General features: G+C 41.4%; 3 protein-coding genes across 5 annotated transcripts in view; 1 reads left to right on the top strand and 2 right to left on the bottom strand.

Moving 5' to 3' along the window:
* Slc38a6 (solute carrier family 38 member 6) overlaps positions 1-3,394 on the bottom strand; it is a 61,698-nt gene extending 58,304 nt beyond the window's left edge. Inside the window, exons 1-2 of one of the 3 annotated variants that reach the window (XM_032907930.1) lie at positions 3,185-3,394; positions 1,616-1,746 (exon numbers count right to left, since the gene is read on the bottom strand). In XM_032907930.1, the coding sequence (XP_032763821.1) occupies positions 1,616-1,746; positions 3,185-3,292 (239 nt within the window). In that variant the 5' untranslated portion in view covers positions 3,293-3,394. The other 2 variants (XM_032907932.1, XM_032907933.1) reach the window with 2 other exon arrangements.
* A 29-nt stretch (positions 3,395-3,423) lies between these two features.
* Trmt5 (tRNA methyltransferase 5) lies at positions 3,424-10,237 on the top strand. Its single transcript, XM_032907929.1, has 5 exons — positions 3,424-3,529; positions 5,013-5,650; positions 7,905-8,029; positions 8,989-9,640; positions 10,000-10,237. The coding sequence occupies exons 1-5, from the start codon at positions 3,525-3,527 to the stop codon at positions 10,080-10,082; spliced, it is 1,503 nt and encodes a 500-aa protein (XP_032763820.1). The 5' UTR covers positions 3,424-3,524; the 3' UTR covers positions 10,083-10,237.
* Positions 10,238-13,630: 3,393 nt separating this feature from the next.
* Mnat1 (MNAT1 component of CDK activating kinase) overlaps positions 13,631-22,806 on the bottom strand; it is a 142,627-nt gene continuing 133,451 nt past the window's right edge. Inside the window, exon 8 of the mRNA XM_032907934.1 lies at positions 13,631-14,069. Coding sequence (XP_032763825.1) covers positions 13,949-14,069 — 121 coding nt within the window. The 3' untranslated portion in view covers positions 13,631-13,948. The remainder of the gene's footprint in view (positions 14,070-22,806) is intronic.

Genomic DNA, 22,806 nt, shown 5'->3' with positions numbered 1-22,806 from the left:
AAGCTTGAATAAGCGACTTTTAAAAATTATAAATTGTAGATCAAGTATTTTCTCTAAAAGGAGATTAGCCACATTTTTAGATTAATAAAAATCAGTGTCAGCCCTGTACTGCACAATGGTATCTGGACTAGTAATAGAGTCTTGGAGACAACATGGCTGTCCTCATGTCATCGGGAACACATTACTCATATTCATGGTGAAGCTGGGAAAAGCAGACTACTATGTTGCCAATCACATAAAGCGCAACACATGCTTTTACATCTAATGTCGGTTATCCACTAAGAATAAATAATACAACCCTCGGTTCCTGCATTTTTTTATACTATCATAAAAAATCATGATTTCAGGGTAAGCTTTTTATTACTGTTGCTGTTGGCTTGTTTTTTGAAGTAGGGTCTCACTTGAACTTATATGGCTGAATTCCCGATCTCCCTGTCCCTCCCTCCCAACTTCCGGGACTGGTCCTTCAGGGGCTTCAGAAAAGGCTTTCTTGTCACAGTCAATGCAGCTGCAGGTGTGTCCTGCTCCCTAAACACCTCCCCCAGGAGCAAGATGTGTAAACTGATGTCAATGATCCTGGCTCTCAGGTAGTGAGTGTGCTTACGTCTTAGTTTTAAAGAAAAAGTTAGAAAGGAAAATATGAAAATAAGAGTAGATTAAGTTTAAAAAATGTATAGAATAAGGGCCTAAAGGAAGAAAAGTTTTATATGGTATATGATCTGTTTGTTTTTAGGCTATTAGAACAAGAATCAGAAAGTTAAAAAATGAAACAGAAGGCCCTTAAAACTACTTCTCTGGCTCCTCTGAGCACCGTGTCCAATCCAGGAACAGGTTTCCTCTTTCACTGAATCTTTTGTACATGTTGATAAACAGATACCTTTATATTACAACTGCTACAGCATTTACTGTACCAGCATGCAGAACACACTGCATTAGGTGATTTTTAGGCCAGGAGTAACAGGCTACACTGCATAGATATGCAGAAGGCTTTACCATCCAAGTTTGTTTAAGTATACTCTATAAGGTTCACCTCAAAACAGCACTGTACCACACTTCAGAACTATTAGCCATGGTTACTCTATTTGGTAGCCTCCCCACCTTTTGGTTAAACAATAACAATTCCTAAAATAAAGTACCTTGTTTTTTTACATCCTTATCCTCTGTGCCCTATGGACCCCATTAATGGCTGACCAGGAAAGGTGCTTATCTACCACATGACATTCTAAACACATACCTTATCTCCAAAGTTTCCCCTAGCAACAACCTGCCCAAGAGGGAAAATTTTCAGTGGCCTTCCCTTTCTTTTTTGTGCTCTACAACCACCATAGCCTGTAAGTCAACAGGTTCTGATTCTTACACCAGAGTCCCGCTTTGCAGGTGCTGTTTGAAATAAAGCCCATGCTTATCTTACAGTCACGGGTTCCCTTCTTGATGTTCCTACAAGAAAGCCCATCCCCTCAAGCATAGCATGACTGTATGTAGCATTCCTCCAAAACAGGCTAGTGAGGCTAGTTAACAAAACAGCACTAAAACCTTGGAAATAATCCAACTAGAAATTGTAGACCGGTAACTTCTGGAATCAAATGTGATGATAAAATACGAAAGCAGGCCTCACCTAAATCCAAGGATACCCGTGTTAGCCATCACATAAGCCAAGCCAAGGATGCCACTTCCCATGATGGCGTTCATCACATTAAAGACGGAGAGACCAAATGAAGCACCAGAGGATCCCTGTCTGCGAGGTTCCTGTAAATACACCATTTAACCACATTAAAGGTCTGATGGAGGAAGTTGAAGTATGTCGAAACACCACTGACAAATTATGAAGCCCTTCTACAAACTTGAGGATTTGTGTGAACCAGGACATGGCTACTTCTTTTGTTCACGTAACACAGGCTAGAGTCATTTGAGAAGAGGGAATCTCAAGTGGAAGAACGCCCTCAAGAGACTGGCCTGTAGGAAAGCAGAGGTGGGGATGGGGGGTGGGGTGGGGAGGCTATTCCCGATTGATGTGAAAAGACAGCTGTTTTAGGTGGTAGCATCACTGATCAAGCCTTCCTGGGGATGAAGGAAATCAAACTGCACAAGCCAGAAGGGGCAAGTCAATATTTCCTCTGTGACCTCCGTTTCAGTTTCTGCCTTCAGATCCCTGCTCTGACTTCCCTTCAAGAAGGACTGTAGCTGTAAAATGGAATCAACTCTTCCCTTCCCAGCTTGCTTTCTGTCATGGTCATTATCACACCAAGAGAAAGCAAATTTGGACACAACACTTGTTCCTTTTCCTTCAGTTTGACCTGTTGATGCGACTCAAGGAACCTAGTCTTCCAGGAAAACTACCCCCTTCAGTACAGGGCCCAGACTCCTTTCAGTAGGAGCCAAGACCTTGTGACTTCAAGAGATCAAGATAGGGTAAGCTCAGGGTGGAGACTGGGAGAAGGAACAGGCCTCAGCTCACGTGCTTCCTGAAGAATCCCAGTGTCAGCATGGAACTTCTGTCCCTAACTCTTCCTCCCCAAGTAGTAGGACCGCAAAACAAACCTTTTATTTATATACCTAATGAATTTAGTCCTCCCAGCAAGAAGTATGATCAGGAATAGCTTACAGGTACAACATAAGCAAAACCTCAGCTGTTACAATCCAGAGATTCAGTTAAAAAGAGGAGTGCCAGGATTGGAGAGCAGCTCTGAGTTAGGGCGCTTTTCTAGCATGCCCAAGGTCCTGGGCTGGACATTCGGGGCTGAAGAGGGTGGGAGGGGGAGGGGGCGCCTGGGACACAGCTCACTACACGGGCTTTAAGTTTAAGGATGACCCATGTACACATTACCTGAGACCTCTCCTCGTCTTCACTTACAGGGACTTCTGTATTAAAGTGTCTACAGCTCACCTTTCCCTTCACCCCATGATTAAACCCAGAAAACAAACATCGTGTGATGTTCTTACAAAGACCTCACAGGTCTAGAGGGTTTAAACAGAGGCGACAAAAACACAAAACAATCACCCCGCCGGTGTTCCAAGCCTCACTCTTGACTGAGTGCTCCATGCTGCTACCACATTCCAAATTCGGCTAGGGTCAGAGGTTTGGGCCCCTTTCCAGGGTCAGTCCCCTCCAGTCCAAGACTCTTCTTGCAAGCTCTGGAGGATGCTGAAGCGCAGTAGCCCAGCGCAGCCAGCGAAGCCCACTTACGTTGCTTAGCAACGGACTCCACTCTTCTGCGGCCACCGCCTCCTCCGGCTGCTGGACAGATACGTACCAGCCAGGCTCGGCTTCTATACTGTACCGGGACGCCTGCATGGTACTTCGCGACCGACTGCCTAGTAAATCAGCGAGTCGCTTCCCCTAGCCCCAAGCGCCCCGGCTGAGCGGCTCCAGGGGCGGAGCTACGGGCCTGACCCTTCCCGGATTCCGTAGCAAATCGCGGCCCGGAAGAGAGGCGTAGAGTCCACAGGGTCTGTACGATGCCTACACGGCCAACATTGATGACGTCACCATCCACAGAAGACCCATTTCCGAGCTGCACCAGAGCATGAGGTGAGGGTTCGGGTCTTAATCCGGCCTCGGCTGTTGCTGGACCTGGAAAGATGCAGCTGGTTAGAGGGCCGTAGACTTTCGTGTGATGCAAAAGACCCGGTGGTACTGCCGTGGGACCCGTGCTCTCCTTTCTCGCCCAAGGAGCGCAAAAAGGCCGCCAGGCCATTCATCTCATTGTCCCCGAGCCCGAGCCCGAGCCCTTGGTACCGGGGCTGGTCAAACGCATGGTGAGGACTGGTGTAGCTCAGTGGTAGAGGTATTGCCTAGCATGAGTAATGCCCAGGATTAGGTTCCCAGTGCCACAAAATTTTTCTCGTGGTGTTTAATCTACATTTTACAACTGGAAGACGGACAACTACATTTACAGTGTCAGTAAACTAGCAGTCGGCACTAGTTCCTTAATACGAGTGCAAACGTAAACTTCATTGTTTTATATTATAGGGCTCTGTAACAGGATCGTTTACCATTTACTTGGTATTTTAAAAGATGAAATGAATCACTAGTATTGTGCTTCACACAGCACAGTATAGTCTTGTCATCAAAATACTGAAGCTTTTAGTCAGAGGCATGGCATATGGCAGTACAGTATGAAAGGCACCCTAACAGTAGACTAAGGTCATGTGGGAAGGGACAAATCTCATGTGTCTAGACCAGCCTGGAGGATGTCCTTAACTTTTGATCTGCTTTCTGAGTGCCTGCACCACCATGCCCAGGTTATGTAGTGCTGGAAGCCCATAGATTTGCATAAGCGTGCTAGGCACACACTCTTCCAACTAAGCTGTATCCCCAGCTTTAAGGTCATTCTTAACCAAGGCTTTTGTTTTTTGAGGTCTGGTCTCAAACGCATTACAGACTGACCTTGAACTTCTAATCCTCTTTATTTCCTCAAGCTGAGATTACAGGGAGGCCTCACCATATATGTGATGCTGGGGATAACCCCCAAGACTTCATGCATGCTAGGCAAAGGCTGTAATGGACTTTTAAGCCTTGTTGAGCCACTTAGCAGCTACATAACTTTGGGTGATTAACCTACCCCTTAGCTTACAAACTTCATAACACAGCTTCTGATACAACAGCCCATAAGAATAGATAAAATAAGATCCCATAAGAATATCCTAGTAAATATTGCCATTGGTGACAGCATATAAAGTGATCATTTCATTTAGAAATGTCCCTTAACTCAAATTTCATGCTTCCCATTCTGTGTATGTTCCGTAGAAAATTGTGAGCAGAGTTCTTTGGGTGCAGGGAGGCTGCTAGACCACTAATCTTTGTTACAGAGGCAAGTAGACTGAAGACGCAAATGTATTGTTTACTAGGGACAATGATCATACCTGCAAGAGAGACTGCCCTCCCTTGCCATCCAAACCTTTTGTCAGCACTTGGCAGGGGATTTGAAGGAGAATTTATATTTTCATTCTCAAAAGCCATTGTGAATGTGCTCACATGTAGTTTGATGGTGTTTTTTGGTTATTTTCCCTAGAATCTTACTGAAGCCATTTGGATTCTCAAGACTTCTGCAAGCCGAATGGTGTTACCTCAGTGAATCAATATTGTTGTTTACACTGGTACCGAGACTTAGGAAAGCATCTACTAATTTCTTATTGGGTCAAAGACAAGGGTTCTCAACCATGCCAGAAGCGGAAGCAAGCGTGAGAGATAGGGAGTTGTTTTCACCACCCTCTGATGTTCGAGGAATGACAAAACTTGATAGAACAGCTTTTAAAAAGACAGTGCCCATCCCCGTGCTTAAGGCGAGGAAAGAAGTAGTCAGCAGATTGATGCGAGCCCTCAGGAGAGTAGCGCTGCAGCGCCCGGGCATAAAGCGAGTGATTGAGGACCCCAAGGATGAAGACAGTAGGCTGATCATGTTGGATCCCTACAGGATGCTTACCAGTGATTCCTTTGAGAAAGCAGAACTCAGTGCTTTAAAAGAACTTGATGTCAGCCCACAGTTATCACAGTACAACTTGGAACTCACATATGAAAATTTTAAGTCAGAAGAAATTTTGAGAGCTGTGCTTCCTGAGGGTCAAGATGTGACCTCTGGATTCAGCAGAGTTGGACATATTGCACACCTGAATCTCCGAGATCATCAGCTGCCGTTCAAGCATTTAATTGGTACGTGGATTATAGTCAGATTCATATTCCAGAAAAAAAATGACATTCTAACTTTAGTGTTTAATTTTTTATTTTAAAACGCTAACTTAAAGAAGCAGGGTAGTTTAGTTTTTATTTGAAAACAAACAATAACCACCATCCTCCGTTTTGAAAAGCGTTTTGGAATATCTTCTTTGTAGTCACAGTGTTGTCAGAGACTTTTGGGTCTCTACACACTCATACACACACACACACACACACACACACACACAACCAACCTCTTTATTATATTGAACAAAAGCCATTAGGCCTTTGGGACAATGGTCAGTATGAGGTTTTGAAATTTGGTGTTTCAGAGTCAAGTATACAATGCTAGTGACTGACCGATTTAGCTAATTAAGCCTCTTCTTTATGTTAAGCACTTTAAAACCTTTTTTTTTTCATTTATGTTTATTTTCTGTGTGTGGGTGTTTTGCCTGCATGTTTGTCTGGGCACTATGTATGCACAATATTCATGAAGTCCAGAAGAGGATGTTGGAAGCCCTGGAATTGCAGTTGCAGATGGCTGTTAGCTGCCAAGTGGGTGCTGAGAATCAATCTCAGGTCTTCTGTAAGAGGTGTCAGTGCTCTTTTAAAAGATTTATTTATTCTATGTACGTATGTACACTGTCGCTTTCTTCAGACACACCAGATGAGGGCATTTGATCCCACTACAGGTGGTTGTGAGCCACCATATGATTGCTGGGATTTGAACTCAGGACCTCTGGAAGAGTAGTCAGTGCTCTTAACTGCTGACCACCTCTCCAGCCCCCACTTTAAAACTTTTTAAAGGGCATCTAGCCTTTTAGAAACTGCTTATGTACACCTTACTATTGTACCAGGGAAACCCAAAGCCTTTATTTTTTGGGTAGAAGGATAATCAAAATCACATTTTGTATAAATAATGTAATGTATTCTGTAGGTTAGTCTTTTTAATACAATACTTTTCAAAATGTGTGGGGAATATTCCCAATTTAAACTGTAGCATTCAGTGTTTTGTACCAATTGGACTTGATGATGCCATTTTGCTTTCTCTCTCTTTTCATTGACAAAAGACATTAATACTGTATAATGGTGGCCCTTTGGGTGGGGACTCGGCTCAGGGTCTGATGTGGGCTTTCATATCATAGGGTACCTGCATACCCTAACCCAAAACTTTGTTTCTCATAAAATGGTGGTGGTGCGCAAGGGTTAAAAGTGAAACATTTCTGGCTGGAGACATAGCTCAGCGGGCTTACCAAGAAAGTCCAACGGCCTAGGGCATTCCTATGGAATCACAGAATTGCTTTTAGTGTTTTAAAATTTCATTTAACTTTTATATCTTAGAAGTTTATATGAGCAGCACAAACTGGACTTGATGGGTGGGACACAAAGTTGGGTGTGTAGGGAGGAGTTGGGGAAGGAGATCATAGCTTCAAAAAGTTTTAATTGCATTCAGATATGATAAGCAGAACACAATGAAGCACAGTTGATTATTTCACATATTCTGAAGTCTGGTAATCTCACTGTATTGCAGTGAATTTATATTCAGTATATTTTACTATCTTAAAGATGAAGTTCTTACGAGAACATAGTTTCCAAGTAACATTAAACAGTAAGTCATTTCTGATAAATTACTGTCTCTGTAGCCTATGCGCTATGATAGTGTTTGACTAAAAGGTCAGTTTAAGTAAAGGGACATTTTTAACTTAGGTCAGCCTCTGAAGGACCTGCGTCCCCTGGGCTTTGAACACTGCTTGCTGATACACATCACATTTCTAAACTGTGCATCTGCTTCAGAGAGGGAAACCTTCGGTGGGGCGCCAACAGGACAAGCGTATAGCTTTGGTGTGATGTCAACAGGACAAGCATATGGCTTTGGTGTGTCGCCAACAGGACAAGCGTGTGGCTGTCTTTGCAAGTGTTTCTGGGACCGTTTGTTGTCAGGGCCGTCACAGCTTCTCATTCCATGTCAGTGTCATGCGGTCAACCCTTTTGCTTTCATTTGAGTATGTTTAAGGAAAATGAGGAGAAACAATAGACCAGAAGTCCTCAAAAGTTTTTGAAAAGTACCCATACATTTTCCATATGTATAGGCTGTCAGTCATTAACTTATCTCTTTGATTTTTAGAATTGTGGACAGAATTACGTATACCAAGTACAGTTTTTATTTGTAAACCAAAAGAAAATATAATTCACTTATATTAAATATTTTTAGTTTTAATTTCATAAACAATAATGAATTTTCACCTTTTAGGCCAAGTTATGGTTGACAAAAACCCAGGAATCACCTCAGCAGTAAATAAAACCAGCAACATTGACAATACTTACCGAAATTTCCAAATGGAAGTGCTGTGTGGAGAGGAGAATATGCTGACCAAGGTACTGCATGTTTACCAGGTCCAAGTGCACACAGGACTGGAGCTTAGAATCAGGACAGGACACAGTACAGGGAGGTGAGCGTGCAGCTCTCACACTGTAGGAGGGTTTGGTTGAATTCTGCTAAAGTGATACATTGGAGCAGTCCTTCATTAAAGAGTTTTTAGCTCTCTATGTATTGAAATAAATTGCCCATGGACAGTTAAGTGACAGAACAAGCCATGGAACAGTGTGCAAAATGTCCTTTAAACACTCCACTTGCCAGGTTATTTCTGGGGTGCTTTCAGGGGCAGAAACTTCAGAACTGTTTCCAGCACTGGCCATAGCATCTGTTTAGTCAGAGGGGAGATCTATACCTAAATGAAATTAAGGCCTCAGGAAATGGAAGGAAGATGTATCAGATTTGTCTAAGTTGGGAACTTTCTGGTCTTTGATTCTTTGTTCATAAAATGAGGGGTTTGATATGTCAAATTTATAGGCATGAAATGTGCAAAATTTTAGTAATTGTCTAAAAACATAGAGTATCTCGAATTCGAATGGTGCTCTGAGCACACCTCCCTTTTGCACCCTGAGTCCTGTGGAGGGGGAGGGCTACTTGCTTGTGTGTGGAAGTGCTCTACAGCAGCCTCAGGCTTCCTGTCGCTTTCCTTCCCTGCACGGTGACGTACGGCCCGCTGGTTGGCCTTTCTGCAAAATTCCTCATGAGTTGGAGCCAGCTTTAAGACCCTTTAGAATGTGAACAACTGTTTGACTTTGGAGAGAGACTTTTCTCATGGGAAAAAGGTGATTGTAAGATACTTACTAGCCCCAGAAATGGTGTGAACACCAGGATTCTAGTCAGAAGGTTGTTAAGCGAAGTCATTTGCTTCTATGATACACGTATGCTCTCATGTGTACAGAACCAGTTTCGGTGGACAGACTTTAAATCCTAAGATTAACTAAATACACGATACCCTTTTTAGGTTCGAGAAAACAACTACACATATGAGTTCGATTTCTCCAAAGTCTACTGGAATCCTCGTCTCTCTACCGAACATGGCCGGATCACTGAACTTCTCAACCCTGGAGATGTCTTGTTCGATGTTTTTGCTGGGGTCGGGCCCTTTGCCATTCCGGCAGCAAGGAAAAACTGCACGGTGTTTGCCAACGATCTCAACCCCGAGTCCCACAGATGGCTGCTGCACAACTGTAAGCTGAATAAAGTTGACCAGAAAGTGAAAGTCTTTAACATGGATGGAAAAGACTTCCTCCAGGGGCCAGTGAGAGAAGAGTTAATGCTTCAGCTAGGACTGTCAACTGAAGGAAAGCCCTCTCTCCACATTGTCATGAACTTGCCAGCTAAGGCCATCGAGTTTCTCAGTGTTTTCAGATCCCTTTTGGATGGGCAGCCGTGCAGCACAGAGCGCCTACCCATAGTGCATTGTTACTGCTTCTCCAAAGATAGCGACCCTGCTAAGGATGCTCGCCAGCGGGCAGAAGCTGTGCTGGGTGTTTCTTTGGAGGCCAGTAGTTCAGTTCACCTCGTAAGGAACGTGGCCCCTAACAAGGAGATGCTATGCATCACCTTCCAGATTCCCACTGCTACACTCTGCAGGAACCAAGCCCTCGGTCTACGTAAGTTCTCCCCATGAAATATGGAGACTACTACCTTTATCATAGCTCGTGAGTTGTGGGATGTGTGTGCCTGTGCATGTGTGTGCATGAGTGTGTGTTCTCCAGTGTGTGCATTTGTAAAATAGGGAAATAAAACTAGTTCCAGTCATTTTGTTTGTGACCCCCTTGCCACTTAGTTTAGAATATTTGAACTTTTAACAAGGTATGTAGGTTAGTCAACTAGAAAGCTTGTTTTGTTAAAACAATAAATCCTTAGCAATGTTTGTTGAGTGAATAAAAACCAAATCTTAAAATCTTTTCTAAAAAGTGTGTGCAACTGTTAAAAATGCTCTAAAATGGGTTTTCTGAATTTGTTATAGAGAATGACCAAGAGCCGCCTCTTAAACGGCAGAAGACAGGTGAGCCCTTCTCAGGAGAGCCCCAGAGCGCATCAGATTCTTAGTGTGAAATGTTTTCTCTGGTCTCCCGGAAGATTTTATATAAAGAAGTACAGCGTGTAAGATACCGTAAACTTTAATGCTCAGATATTTGTTTTTAAGCCCTTAAGATTTGCTCCTATAAATGGAACGTTACCAAAGTAAACTAAAGTAAGATGAACTTGTGTGTGTATAGACTGGTTTATGTTTCCATCTGTTTTTCCTTTCCATTTTTCTTCATAATTTTTCTGTGGCAGGGTCTGTGTAACTCAGGGCTTGGAACTCTGTCTTCCTGCTTCAGCCCCCCCAGCTGTTGGAATTTCAGGCGTGCACGGCTGTTACTCAGCATAGTTTTAAAACAGAATCGGCATGGGCAGTGGGTAAGGGCAGTGGGTAAAGGCACTTGCCACAGAGACTGATGGCCTGAGCTTGCCCTGGGACCAATGTGGAAAAGAAGAAACTCCTGAAAGTTTTCTTCTGACCTCATGTGTGCACTAAAGTAATCATGCATACACATATACAAAATAAATGAAAAAATTAATAAACGTAGAAAATTATGTAAGGATTTTATAATTCAAGTTATATGTATTTTTTAAAAATAAATGTACTTTTAATAGTGTCTATCCCTTGGAAAGATAGTTGTTGAAGACAGTAATTCTATTCCGCTTAACTAGGAAGGCATTTAACTACACTGGACTTATTAGTGGAAGAATGTAATTACATAACTTCTCTGTAAAGTAACACACAGTAAATCATGTAGATGAGGCATAAGAGAACAGCATCTTCCAGGCCAAGTGTGGACATAGTGGTCTAGAGTATGACGGCAGCTTTAAAGTGAGACACAGCCAAAGTACATTTACACAGCTGATGTTTGAATAAAAATATCCTATTTTATACACGTGACACTATCAAAAACTACGTTTCTATCCTCACGCAAATTAGCAGTGGCTATCTTTTCAAAGTTCCATGTTTTGGGGTATTGGTGCAAGTGCCAAGGGAATGTTTCCTCTTCAGACTATTTACTGAAGTTAAGGTGCTTCCACCAATAAGATTATAGAGACTCCTAAAAAAAAACAAAGGCTTTTGCCTTTGCTGACCAGAACTTAATTACCATTAATCTAGACCCCATTGCTAGAGATACCACCTATTTTTCTCTTAAGACATGGAGACATCTAGCTGATAGCAGGAAGCCTCCTGTTGATTAGCTTTCATAGCACAGATGATGCAGTGCAGGCTGCTGTAGGTGCAGGAGGGATGTCAACAGTTTCACTCAGAAGTGAACAATAATGAGTAGGTTGGTAAGATATGCTCAAAGGGTGATGGTAGCATGAATGTTAATGGGGATAACCAACAACTTTCCGACTAGGGTTACAGCCTGCTCCACAGGAGGAAAAGGCATGTCCTAAGGTGGAGGGGGCAGCGTGAGCTCCCACCCCTAGCCAAAGAACTATTGACATCGGTGGCTTCTAAAGGATAAGCCCCCTGGTGTGTCAGCCATGCTCCAGTGGATGAGCCCACACCCAGCAGTATATGGTTAACAAACTGGATATGGTGGATTATCACAAAAGACACAAGCTTGGGAGGGGGCGGGGAGGCAGAGGGTGTGTAACCCAAGTAATATATACTGACACAGGCTATGAGGCACAATGATGTAGGTTATTCACTCTATGTAAGTGGTGTGATCTGTCTCCATGTAGCCATCCTGTAATATATAAGCAATATGATTATAAATGAAGAATACTTACATGCTTTTATAAATGCTGAGCCACTCTCTCCTCTCATGTAGTTTAAGAAGTGAACTGACGACTTAAGCCTAGGATCACCCTAACCTTAACTGATGATTCCTAGAACAAGGATTTTTAATGAATCCAGTAGAAAATCTGAGCTGGGATGCTCAATGATACACAGTGTTTAAATTATGAGGCCCTTACTGAGTCACATGATCCAAGGCCACCACCAGTGCACTTTGTGATATATGTGTATTCCAGAGTAGTATTATTTGCTTAAAGCAAATCATTTTCTATGTAATGAACTTGAGAACTCTCAGGGTATCAGTGAGGTCATCCATTGACAATCGTTTGTATCCCACAGGGTTAGACCTTTGCTCTGTAAAACTTCCTGAAGTCTTTCCGTAATGGGATTACCAAGACCTGGCTGTCATACAGCCACTATCTCAGTCACCTCTAGAGCATGGCCTCCGGCCTTGCTACTTGGGTTTGAGTCCTGGCTCTGATGCTTTTAAGTTACCATACACCTCTGTCTGCTAGAACAGGGGAGGTGATGATGGGATTGTTTGTAAGGATTAGAAAACACTGGCTATTTCTGTACTAGTGAAGATGAAAGGCTTGCACACTGTCTCAGGAAGACATCACTTAGTGTAGAATATTCTCATTTTTCACTGGCATGCTCTTTCTCCATTTCATTTAATCCAACAGAGTCAGGTAAAGATTTCTAAGTCAGATGCAAAACAAAGCTTGAGTTTTTTTAATTAGTTCATTAACTGTAGGTATATTGATTCTGCACATGAGTGCAGCAAAGCCCTAGCCACATTGTCATCACTTCATCAGATTTATAGATTGGACGTAAAAGCGTTAACTACCAATTAGCAAAAAACCTAATATAAGGAATATGACATACTCACTTCAGAGTGGATTTGGATTAAGAAGTAACTTGATCTAATTCTAGCTTTTTACTAATTTACATATATAATCTTGGCTTATTCAACTTCTTGGTTTTCTCATTTATCAAAGATGAGAAGTGTTGTAACTTCTAGCAAAGAAGTTTGGTCCCACAAGATACACTGAAGTGGATCCCCACTTAGTAAAGATGGTGCTGTTATATATGACTATTAACACTGATATCGCCAAAGACTTGATTCATTTAACTCTACGCCCATAAAATTAGCATCTGTTGTGATAGAAATTTGATAGACAATTCTTTAATTTCCTTGAAAAGCCTATGTTCTATACCCAGGGGCCCATGCAACAGACTCACACAGGGTGGGATCCTCATGTATCTGTCCAACCCACACCCAAACTAAACAAAACCATGAGCACAGTAAAACCCCTTGAAGCTTTGGTGGAAAACTACATCAGTCTATAATTTATGTTGGGAAATTTCACTTACACGGTACCTTTTCCAGTCTCAACATCTCTTCATAAAATGACCTCACATCGGCAGTGAAAGGTGCCATTGATGTATTACGTTTTATTAGCTCACTTCTTTGAATCTGCCATTAAAGCAGGTTAATGCTGTGCTCTGGTTTATCATGCGTGTGGCTCCCAGCTGGGAACCATATTAAGTGTGCCTCACTTTGCACCACTAAGAACAGTCCCCAAGACTCTTACTGAAGAGGAAGGGCCACAACACAGATCAGGCTTTTCTTGACACAGTCTGCTGCTAGGATGAAACATATCCACTTGTCTGGACCACTGTTAATAAGACGTTAGAAAAAAAAAAGTTTTATGGGGAAAATACAGACTTGAATAATAACACTGAATGTTATAATCAAAAAGGCATTTGGAAATATGTTCCAGAAAAACACTGTAAGAAGAAGAAAAAACCCTACAAAATGTATCATAAAGTCAAGCTTTATTTTTTTAAAAAATGTATGTCAATACCATACATAGGCAAATCATTTATTTCTTTCTTGTTATATGAGGTTCAATGCTTCGATCCCTGTCTGAAGAATAGAAGTAAAAAATAAATCTCTTCCATGAATCTATATGCAACACATTTCTCAGCTTGGTCCAGACTGCAATAAACACCTGAACACAGCAGCCAGCGGTGGTGTGCTGTGCAGCTGCGTGGGCTGGGACTTTACAAATTTCTTTACTTCTAAACCTCTTGGTTTGGTTCCAAGATCCAGATCTTATAAATGAGAAAATACAGGTTATCTGGGCTGCCAGAAAAGCCCACTGAATGCATCCTGTAGCGCTCTGTGACAAGCAAGAGAAGAAGTATAGCCGCCAGCTAGATCCTGTGGAGATGCAGCTCGGACGTGGTTCAAATACCTGAAAGAAAACAGAAAGTACAACACTGACGTGAAACCCTAAGTCACTGACAGTTGGCAAAGCAAGTGTGAAACTGATTCCACATTTGGAAAGGAATTCCAAGACTGAAATATTCAGGTTTTTATAAATGAACATTACTTTTTAAAAGGAAACATGCCAACTGTATATATGGATTGGCCAACTGCTAAGTTACAAAGGACGATGAAGTCTAAGAATAGTCCTTATAACCTATACATTTTGATGAAATGTTAAACTGTTCACTGTTTCAAACTTTCCAGTACTGATTGGTTTTGTTGGAGGCTGTTTGGGGCATCCAATGAATGCTGTCCTTTCCAGCACGCTCTTGATACAAACACATCGTGACACGATTATGCTACTCACATTTTTACAAAGGCATTTTAAAGCAAAATCTTACATATGGAAAACAAACGCAGCCAGAAAGAGAGCACACAATAGTTCAAAATCACCTTAGTATCCCATTGTTTCCTTCCTTGCAAAGGAAGAAACCTTAGGAATGACAAGTCCAGGAAGCCGGAGATGAACCTAAGCTGAACCACTGACCTGAAGAGTCAGGTTATAGTCATGAGGACAGAAGTGAGCCCACCACAAAAGACAGAACAACAATGTTTCTTCAAGCTCTTTTTTAACCAATGAAAAATTTCTGCCTTCATAAAAATAGACAAAACAGGCCTAAAAGCTAAGGGGATGTCAGCAGAGGAATGACTCGTCAGCCAGACGGCAACTGCAGGAAAGAATCATTGCAGTCTTGCGTTCCTGACTCTGGAGGAAGCCACATGGGCCCTGGAAACAAAGCTGCTTCACCCACATTCAGAATTACAGGTATGGCAAATGAATAAATCAGGAGGCAGGACACTTTAATAGCTTGGAACCTTTTCTACTTATTCATTCCTACTTCCTGTGTGTCAAGATCTTAATGCATGAGCAACTTCTTATTTCTAACATAATAACAAGTCAGCTTTTTGTTTGTGTCTGTTTTAATAAGCTTGTATGATTAAAACATATATGGCAACTTAAGGAACCAAGTAGAAGCTGACAGGCCAAACTCCTGGAATTGGCTATAATTTACTCACATTGCCACAAATCATGGTCTTAACTCAAATCTTTGCTTTTCTGCCAAGGGTAAAAGTCAAAGGAGAAAGAAATGAATGCTTATTTAGCAACAATCTAAAACTCTTTGAGTAGTATATTTATAGCATACAAGTTATTTGTATATCTACCCTTAAAACTTATTTATAAGTTATAAAGAACATTAGTAATGGATACTCTATGTAATGTAATCATATAATTGTATACAATTATAGGATCATATGAAATGAATATAAATGAAAATTTTAAGAGATAAAACAAAACATGAATTATGCCATATTACAGGCCTCTGAGGATGCATCCTACTTCAGAGACTGTGTTAAGTGTCACTGATGAGCTCCTGGTAGAGCCCTAAGTCTCACAGGAGCTGAACAGGAATGAATTAGATCTACCACGTAACTATAATGTTATTTTCTTATTACTCTCCCAGAGCACAATAAATGCCAGCTGTTAAGATTCTGCTGGATAGAGCAGGGTGTGGCAGTGCTCGCCTTTAATCCCAACACTCAAGAGGCAGAGGCAGGCGGATCTCTGAGTTTGAGGCCAGCCTGGTCTACAGAGTGAGTTCCAGAATAGCCAGAGCTACAAAGTAAAACCTGTCACAAAAACAAACAAGCAAACAAACAAGAGCAAAACAAAACAACCTGAAAAGGATTCCTACCAACAAACAAGGTGCATGGTAGCTGCCTGAGAGAGTAAACTCAACTCCTAACACCAGAGCCTCAATGCTAATCACACTGATAAGTAACAGAACTTAGATACTCCCATTTTTGACTTGTGTTTAACTGATTTTTATCCACTACCAAAGAATGGCACATTGCTCTCTCCTCAGATCCTCAAAAGAAAAGTCCTATATGGTTCACAACCCACAGAATCCAAATGCTGCAGCGCTTGTCAACAATCAGAAAATAATTGTCACGAGTGGATTGGCTTTCCCAGCCGTAATAGAACTCCACGAGCAGCTAACTATTGATTCATTGCATTTGGTCTGGCTTGCTTCTGGGAAAGTTGAGTCACACCAGCCTGGCTTGGCAAGTCCAGTACACACACTTGGAGTGTGCATCCAGCTTTTTATATGTTATGTTGAGAAGCCTGAAACAGCTGCACGGCTGGCAGGCAAGCCAGGCCCCGTAAAATACCTAAAACAGTTGCATCTTCTAATTTATGATGGTGCACTGTTTCCATAAAGAGTATATAAAACGGTTCAGCTTTTATAAGGAAAATGTAATAAACAGTCATACTCATTGAGGCCATAAATGCATTTTTTAAAAGTTTATCTAAAATGATTAATTAGTGTTTGAAAATAGTACTTCTTGAACACAGTCATAATCCAAAGCAATGAGCAAATATTGTTAAAGTTGAGTTATTAATGGTAAGTTGTGCGATTCTCATTGCCAAAATAAGTCAAATAAAATGTCTTTGCGCAACAGTGAAGAGTATGCATTTCACTGTGTAGTCACTTACACTAAGCATGTCTGGGACATGGCCTTTAAGAGTCCTCCCTACTTAGATTGCTCTTTTTGATCTCCGGGGCTATACAAAACTTTTACTGTTAACTGTTTCAAAATATTTGAACCAAGGCAATCTGTATTAATTCCATTTAAAAACATAGTTGATTCTTACTATTCGGTTGTAGGATTTTGTTTCTTGGTGTTTTAATTCACTGTTTAAATCCTTTAATCATTCTGGTATGCTGAAGTTCTTTAAGGATCTGCCACACTGGAACCAGATGTCAAGAATTTAGGTTTTGCCTTCCTTCTCCACCTGTCTCCACACCTCTATTTATTCTTCTGTGATTATAAATGACATCTCTTGGGACTGTGTCATAGGTCAGCAACATTTAATGTATAATTCTATATAACAAAACAAGAAATATACCTTATGCAAATTCATTTCCAGAAATCAGAAAGCTTTCTGGGTCCTGGACACAACAGCTCTACTTAGCCAATCCCAAGACACTAGTTCTGCTTTTTGTGGCTTTAATTTAAATATGTCTTAAGTCTTATACATAAAAACCAATGTGAGGTTGCTTATTTTGGTAGCTCTACCCTATTTTTACTGAAAACAGACTAAAGTCAGATTTTTTTAAAAAATCATAATTTTCTCGATAAAGTATAACTATGTCTTCAAAACCAATTATAACTCTTATATAAAGGACATTTTGCGCTCTGCACATGCTCTGTCTAAAGTTGCCTTCCTTTGTAGCTATGCATTATAGTCACGAGTGGACTCTGGAGACGGAGGAGGAAAGAGGAACAGTGGACCTTAAGAGGAGAAAGGAGTTGAAACATTAGACTTGATGGTTTTCCTGAACTTCAATTACATCGTCATTTTCTCTTCTCACTTTTGGCAGTTTTTGTTCCCCAGTAGGTGGTATAATTACACGTTGCTTCAGAAAGCCTGTGTGTCCAGAGGTCTGGACAGAGGGTGCCTCTGAGCCTCCTCTTACTATTTGCTTCCCTTAAGAGCCTTGCACTGCCCACCTGGCAGACATCTTGCATTCAGCTCCTTCTGCTGCTGGTCAAACAGAGCTCCCAGGAAGGGGCAGAGTGCAGAGCGAGCCAGCATTGCCACTGTAAGCAGTGGTCACATCTCTTTGTGATAAGCCCAGCATGCCCTTGGAACAAGTTTTAAATTGAAATGGAAATAAAAATGGTTTCATATTAGCTGCTTCTCTTTTAAATTATTGGGCCCTGTGAAGAACTGCATTCTGAACTGGTTCAAAGTTTGTAAGGTAGTGAAGCCTAGAGAGTAAGACCTGTTTCTGGAAAAATAGGGTGAGCTTCCTCATGCTTTATTCTGAGACTGGGTCTTCCTACATTTCCAGGGATGATCTTCCTATCTACAGGATCATAGCACTGCAAGCTATAGGGAGTCCATTTAAAGCTTGCATTTAACGCCATCATGAGTTAACAGACCTGTTCCATATAGTTCTCTGCTCCAGATGTCAAGACTAAGTAGAAGTGTAAGGATTTCATCCCATGGGCTTGAAGTTACTTTCTGGTAGAACATGACTAAGAAGTTCAAGGCCCTGGTTTCAATTCTGTGCATTATGGCCCACAAGGTTTAGCCATGACTACACAATATTTTTATTGGACCAGGGAGATAACTTAGTCAGTAAACTGTTTGTTATGCAAGCTGAGGACTCAAGTTCAAATTTCTGGCACACACATAAAAAGATAGGTGCTGTGGTACATACTTCTAATCCCAGTGCTAAGAAGGAAGCGGAAGGAAGATCGGTGGAGCTCCCTGGCCAGTCAGCCTTGCTTAACTGGTGGACCAGACCAATGTGAGACCTGCTTTAAAAGGAGGTGGACGATTTCCTGAGGATGACACACTGGCCACTACTTGTGTACATGCAGGTGTACCTACACCCACAGACACACATGCAACACTTCACAAAACAATAACCAACAATAGGGTACTCAGACTATTGCTAAAATATATCACTTAACATATGCTAGCCTAACTAATCACAACAATAGAATAAGAACGAATGGATATGCAAAGATAGATGGGGAAGCTACTATGATTCTAATGCTGTCCAGAATTCTGCAGATAGTTTGATTATAAAAACACATGGCTTCATGAACGCCAACCAACCAAAACAACTTAACTTCTATGCATGGCTACGCCACTCTTTATTGGTCTAGTCAGTGGGTAAGGATGCAGGCGAATGAGCTCAACAGGAAAGCTGTCTCACATTTACCCCAGCATGCTCTGGGAGAAGGAGCAATTATGCCAGATGTCTAAGCAATCTCAAAAGCAAGGCTTGGATCTGGAAATCAAGACTGTATGGTATCCACAGGCACACCAGGATTTACTGCTCATTCCAGACCATTACACAGATTCTAATATCAGCTGAAGTAAACTACTATTGCTCCTCAGAGCTATACTAAGCATTGTAGGATAAAGAAGTTATCACTGTAAATTCATAAATGTGTAATGCAAGTAATGTTTCCTTGATCTGAGTATAAACCAAGGACTAGAGAACCCTAGCTATTTAAGTATGTATGCATTCTATGAACGATACCATGTGGCAGTGTTGGATATCCCTACTGATAGGCCTCTAAGGATAGATTCTGCATATATAATAGATACTAACATAAGAATATCTTAAGAATTGAGCACTGTGATGTTTTGAATTCATACTGCTCCCCACTGTATTTGAATTCTTGGTCCCCGGTTAATGGCACTGTTTTGGGGGAAGTTGTTGGGAGAGTCAACCTTCAGGAGAAAGTATACCATTGGGAATGAGCTTTCAGACTTCATATACTTGACACACTTCCTGGTTGCTCCCTCCTTGAGGTTGTTTGAGCTGAGAGAATCTGATCTCTCAGTCACCTGCTTCTTGCTGCTGTGCAACCCCACCATGATAAACTCTTATCCCTCCGGAGCCATGAGCCAAATAAATTCTTCCTTCTATAACCTACCTCGGAACAGAAAAGCATTTAATATAGGCCCTATAATATAAACTTGGATAAATTCAACACTATCCACAATAGCCAATAGACCAAATGATTTTTGATAAATATTGAATGTATTTACCAAAATCAGAAGGTATTTATTTAAAAAACAAATTATTACATTTGCTAATTTTAATATAGGCTTTCCAATTTGAAACTGTAGACAAAAAAGATCCAATAAATAGATGTGTACATAAATAAAGAAATCTTTAATTTTTGCTTTTTGAGAGCACAAAGATTATTCTATCTGTATATTATATAAGGAAGGTTATACATGCTCTTTCATAAGCCATCAAAACTTTGCTACATTGTACCAGACCTCATGGGTCCCACACTCTCTGAGCCGACACTTCTGCACACTTTATTCCCAAGGTTAAGTTCCTACCTCATTTGCATCATGACTGCTTCTCCTTCCCACACATCGCTTCACTGCTACAATGCATCTTATTTCAGATCCTGACTGTTTTTTGCTTTCTTGTTTATGTTGAGATCTTTGTTTCATTGCTTATGCTGCCTTTTTTGTTTTGTTCTATACTCAGAGCGGAAGGAAGAGTGAGTGAGGAAGAAGAGTGAGAGTTGTTCTATACTCTTTGACATGTAGCCCAGAATAGCTGGATTCACTATGCAGCCCAAGCTGGTCTGAAACTCAGGATCTCCTGTCTCAGCTTCCCATCACTGGGTTACAGGTGTGTAGGACCACACTAGGCCTTTGTCGTCAGTCAAGGACTATGGCTACCAGTGTCAGAACCAGTGCAGTGTGCACATTTAGTCTTTCCATGCTTACTCAATTATTCTCAGGACAAAGATCTCCCCGACTCTTACAGAAATAGACAGTAATTGGCTCCAGGCTCTAAAGGATCAGCTCCAACCTCCTCAGCCTACCATTCATGGGCTATGATACTTGATGCCAGTGCACATTTCCAAACATATTTTCCCATTAATCATCTCCATTACCCTGAAGTAAAGCCAAAGTCAATCAGGAAGTTTTGTTTTTCTCTGTTAAAGCTTCATAACTTCCCCTTCTACACCCTTACTCCTGTTGTCTCCGTCTTGGAATGCATACAGAGTGACTTTACTCTAACAAAATCACAGCCATGTGTCAGCCATTCAATTCTGAACAAGTAACAGAAGCTCCCCTATCCCACACAGAAAATGACTATAACAACAACAAATCAAGTCATCTTTAGAGAATGTTTTAAATTGTGAAGGGGTGCACATGAGCGCAGTATCCACAGGTGCCAGGAGAAGGCGTTAATCCTGGAACTGGAGTTCCAGGTGGCTGTGAGCACCACCACTGGTCCTCTGCAGAAGCAATACAAGCTTTAACCATCTCTCCAGTCCCCAAGTAAAATAATCTTAAAAGAAATCTTTTAGGTACTAGAAATCACATAGAAGTCAAAATAAGGGCGGTGAACTTCTTTCCTAGTGAGGCTTTGGCTTTGCAAACTTTATATACCGGTGATTCACTATCCACATGGAGACAGGAGACAGGCTTCCCTCGGACATGCATGAGGGAAGAAACTGGAACTGGCCTCGGCCCTGCACATAACCTATCTCTCTAAACTCCTGTCTACTCTGTGAAACCTGCTATAGAAATACACACTCAGCCCAGAGACATCCACAGGAAGCTTATAATAATGCTTACGACTTGTCTAGAACAGGAATAAACAGAACAACAACGGCTGCTTCCCCTCCAAGAGATTAAGAACAATTGGTCCAGATTCCCGTGATGCTCACAGAGTCCTGGCAGAAGCAAACATGGATCTTTGAATCCGCACAAAAGGCCTATAGAGAACTATCACCACTAAAACAAGAATCACAGAAAGAATAAAATAATGTCACTCATGGTCAAATTAAAAACAACAACAACAAGCAAGCAAACAACAACAACAAAGACAAAAACAAGCACAGAGAAGCAATGAATATGAATGGCAAATAAACAACCAGATCTGCAGGTCAGAGAATAATCTGAAAGAGCAGGAGTATTTAATGTCAAAAGAGATGAAGAAATAGATCTCGTAAGGCAAGAAAAGGACGATAACAAAGTCATTAAAAAATCGATAGGAAATCTTTAAAAAAAAAAAAGCAGCTCAAATGGCAGGTTAAGCAGGTTATCCACAGAGGGGAATTAGCAAGTTGAAATAGATAGAGGACACAGAATATAAAGGAACTGAAAACAAAGATAAGAAACAAAGTGAGTGTGAAAGCACCATTAAAGAGGGGCTTGAGCAAGGGCATTAACCCCACAGGAAGAGAGGACGAAGGGGTAAGAGTGACTCCAGAGAAACTTACCTGGTGACAAAAACACCAAGAGAAACAGAAGTCCAAGGCACAGCTTTGTAAAGCTTTCTTCAGAAGGAGGCGTGACACTAACTTTAGCCTTGTAGAGACAGCATTCTCTAATTCTGGGTGGCAGACAGAGTATAGCATTCTCATTTACTCTCTGCATTCTAACGTTCAAATACTCTCTTTCAAGTCACACCTTTCTGTCTAGGTAGAACTACTCTCCTCTTCTGAACTCACAAGGCACGGTGTCTCTATCTTGTGCTCATGATCACTTGTAAATGTTATGCATCCCATAGTAGGAAGTTGCTTGAGAATAAGACAGACACTCACTCAACACTCTCATTTGGGTGAAAGGGGAATAGAGGGAAGAGAGCTAAGTGCAGAGGGGGATGGGACAGTAGAGCAGGGGTGGGGAGGATAATGCTAAGTATATTTAAATAATCATATGGAATATAGAATCTCCATATTCCTCTCTCTCTGTCTCTCTCTGTCTCTCTCTGTTTCTCTCTCTCTCTCTCTCTTTCTCTCTCTCTCTCTCAATTGGAATTACCCTACACAGAGGGAAATTTTCTTCCCCAAAGCCATAGATTACTAAGATAAAAGCCCAGTGCCAGATTTGGAATACTTTTCAAATTGTTGATCTAGGGTGTTCCAGAACTGCCCTCCAAAGAATTCAGTAATCATTGCTCTTGGTTGCACACCAGAACTTTATGGCAAGTTCTTATTGCTGAAGATGTCAGACACTTTGTTTATTAAAAAAAAATCAACTGGAAATGACTACAAAGATTCCTCAGTGCTAGCTGGCTTTCCTAATGCCAGGGGTACCATATGCATTCAGGGGTGAGGTGGGGGGGATGTGGGGTGGTGGTGGTGGTGGT

The sequence above is a fragment of the Rattus rattus genome, chromosome 7 (genome assembly GCF_011064425.1).
Source record: "Rattus rattus isolate New Zealand chromosome 7, Rrattus_CSIRO_v1, whole genome shotgun sequence".
NCBI lineage: Eukaryota > Metazoa > Chordata > Mammalia > Rodentia > Muridae > Rattus > Rattus rattus.
Note: the sequence above shows the minus strand (reverse complement) of the source record. Positions and strands in the feature narration are given on the sequence as shown.

Coding starts and splice junctions, on each gene's coding strand:
- Trmt5 (XM_032907929.1), top strand. Junction 5,651..7,904: donor GCCGTTCAAGCATTTAATTG/GTACGTGGATTA, acceptor TTCACCTTTTAG/GCCAAGTTATGGTTGACAAA. Junction 8,030..8,988: donor AGGAGAATATGCTGACCAAG/GTACTGCATGTT, acceptor TACCCTTTTTAG/GTTCGAGAAAACAACTACAC.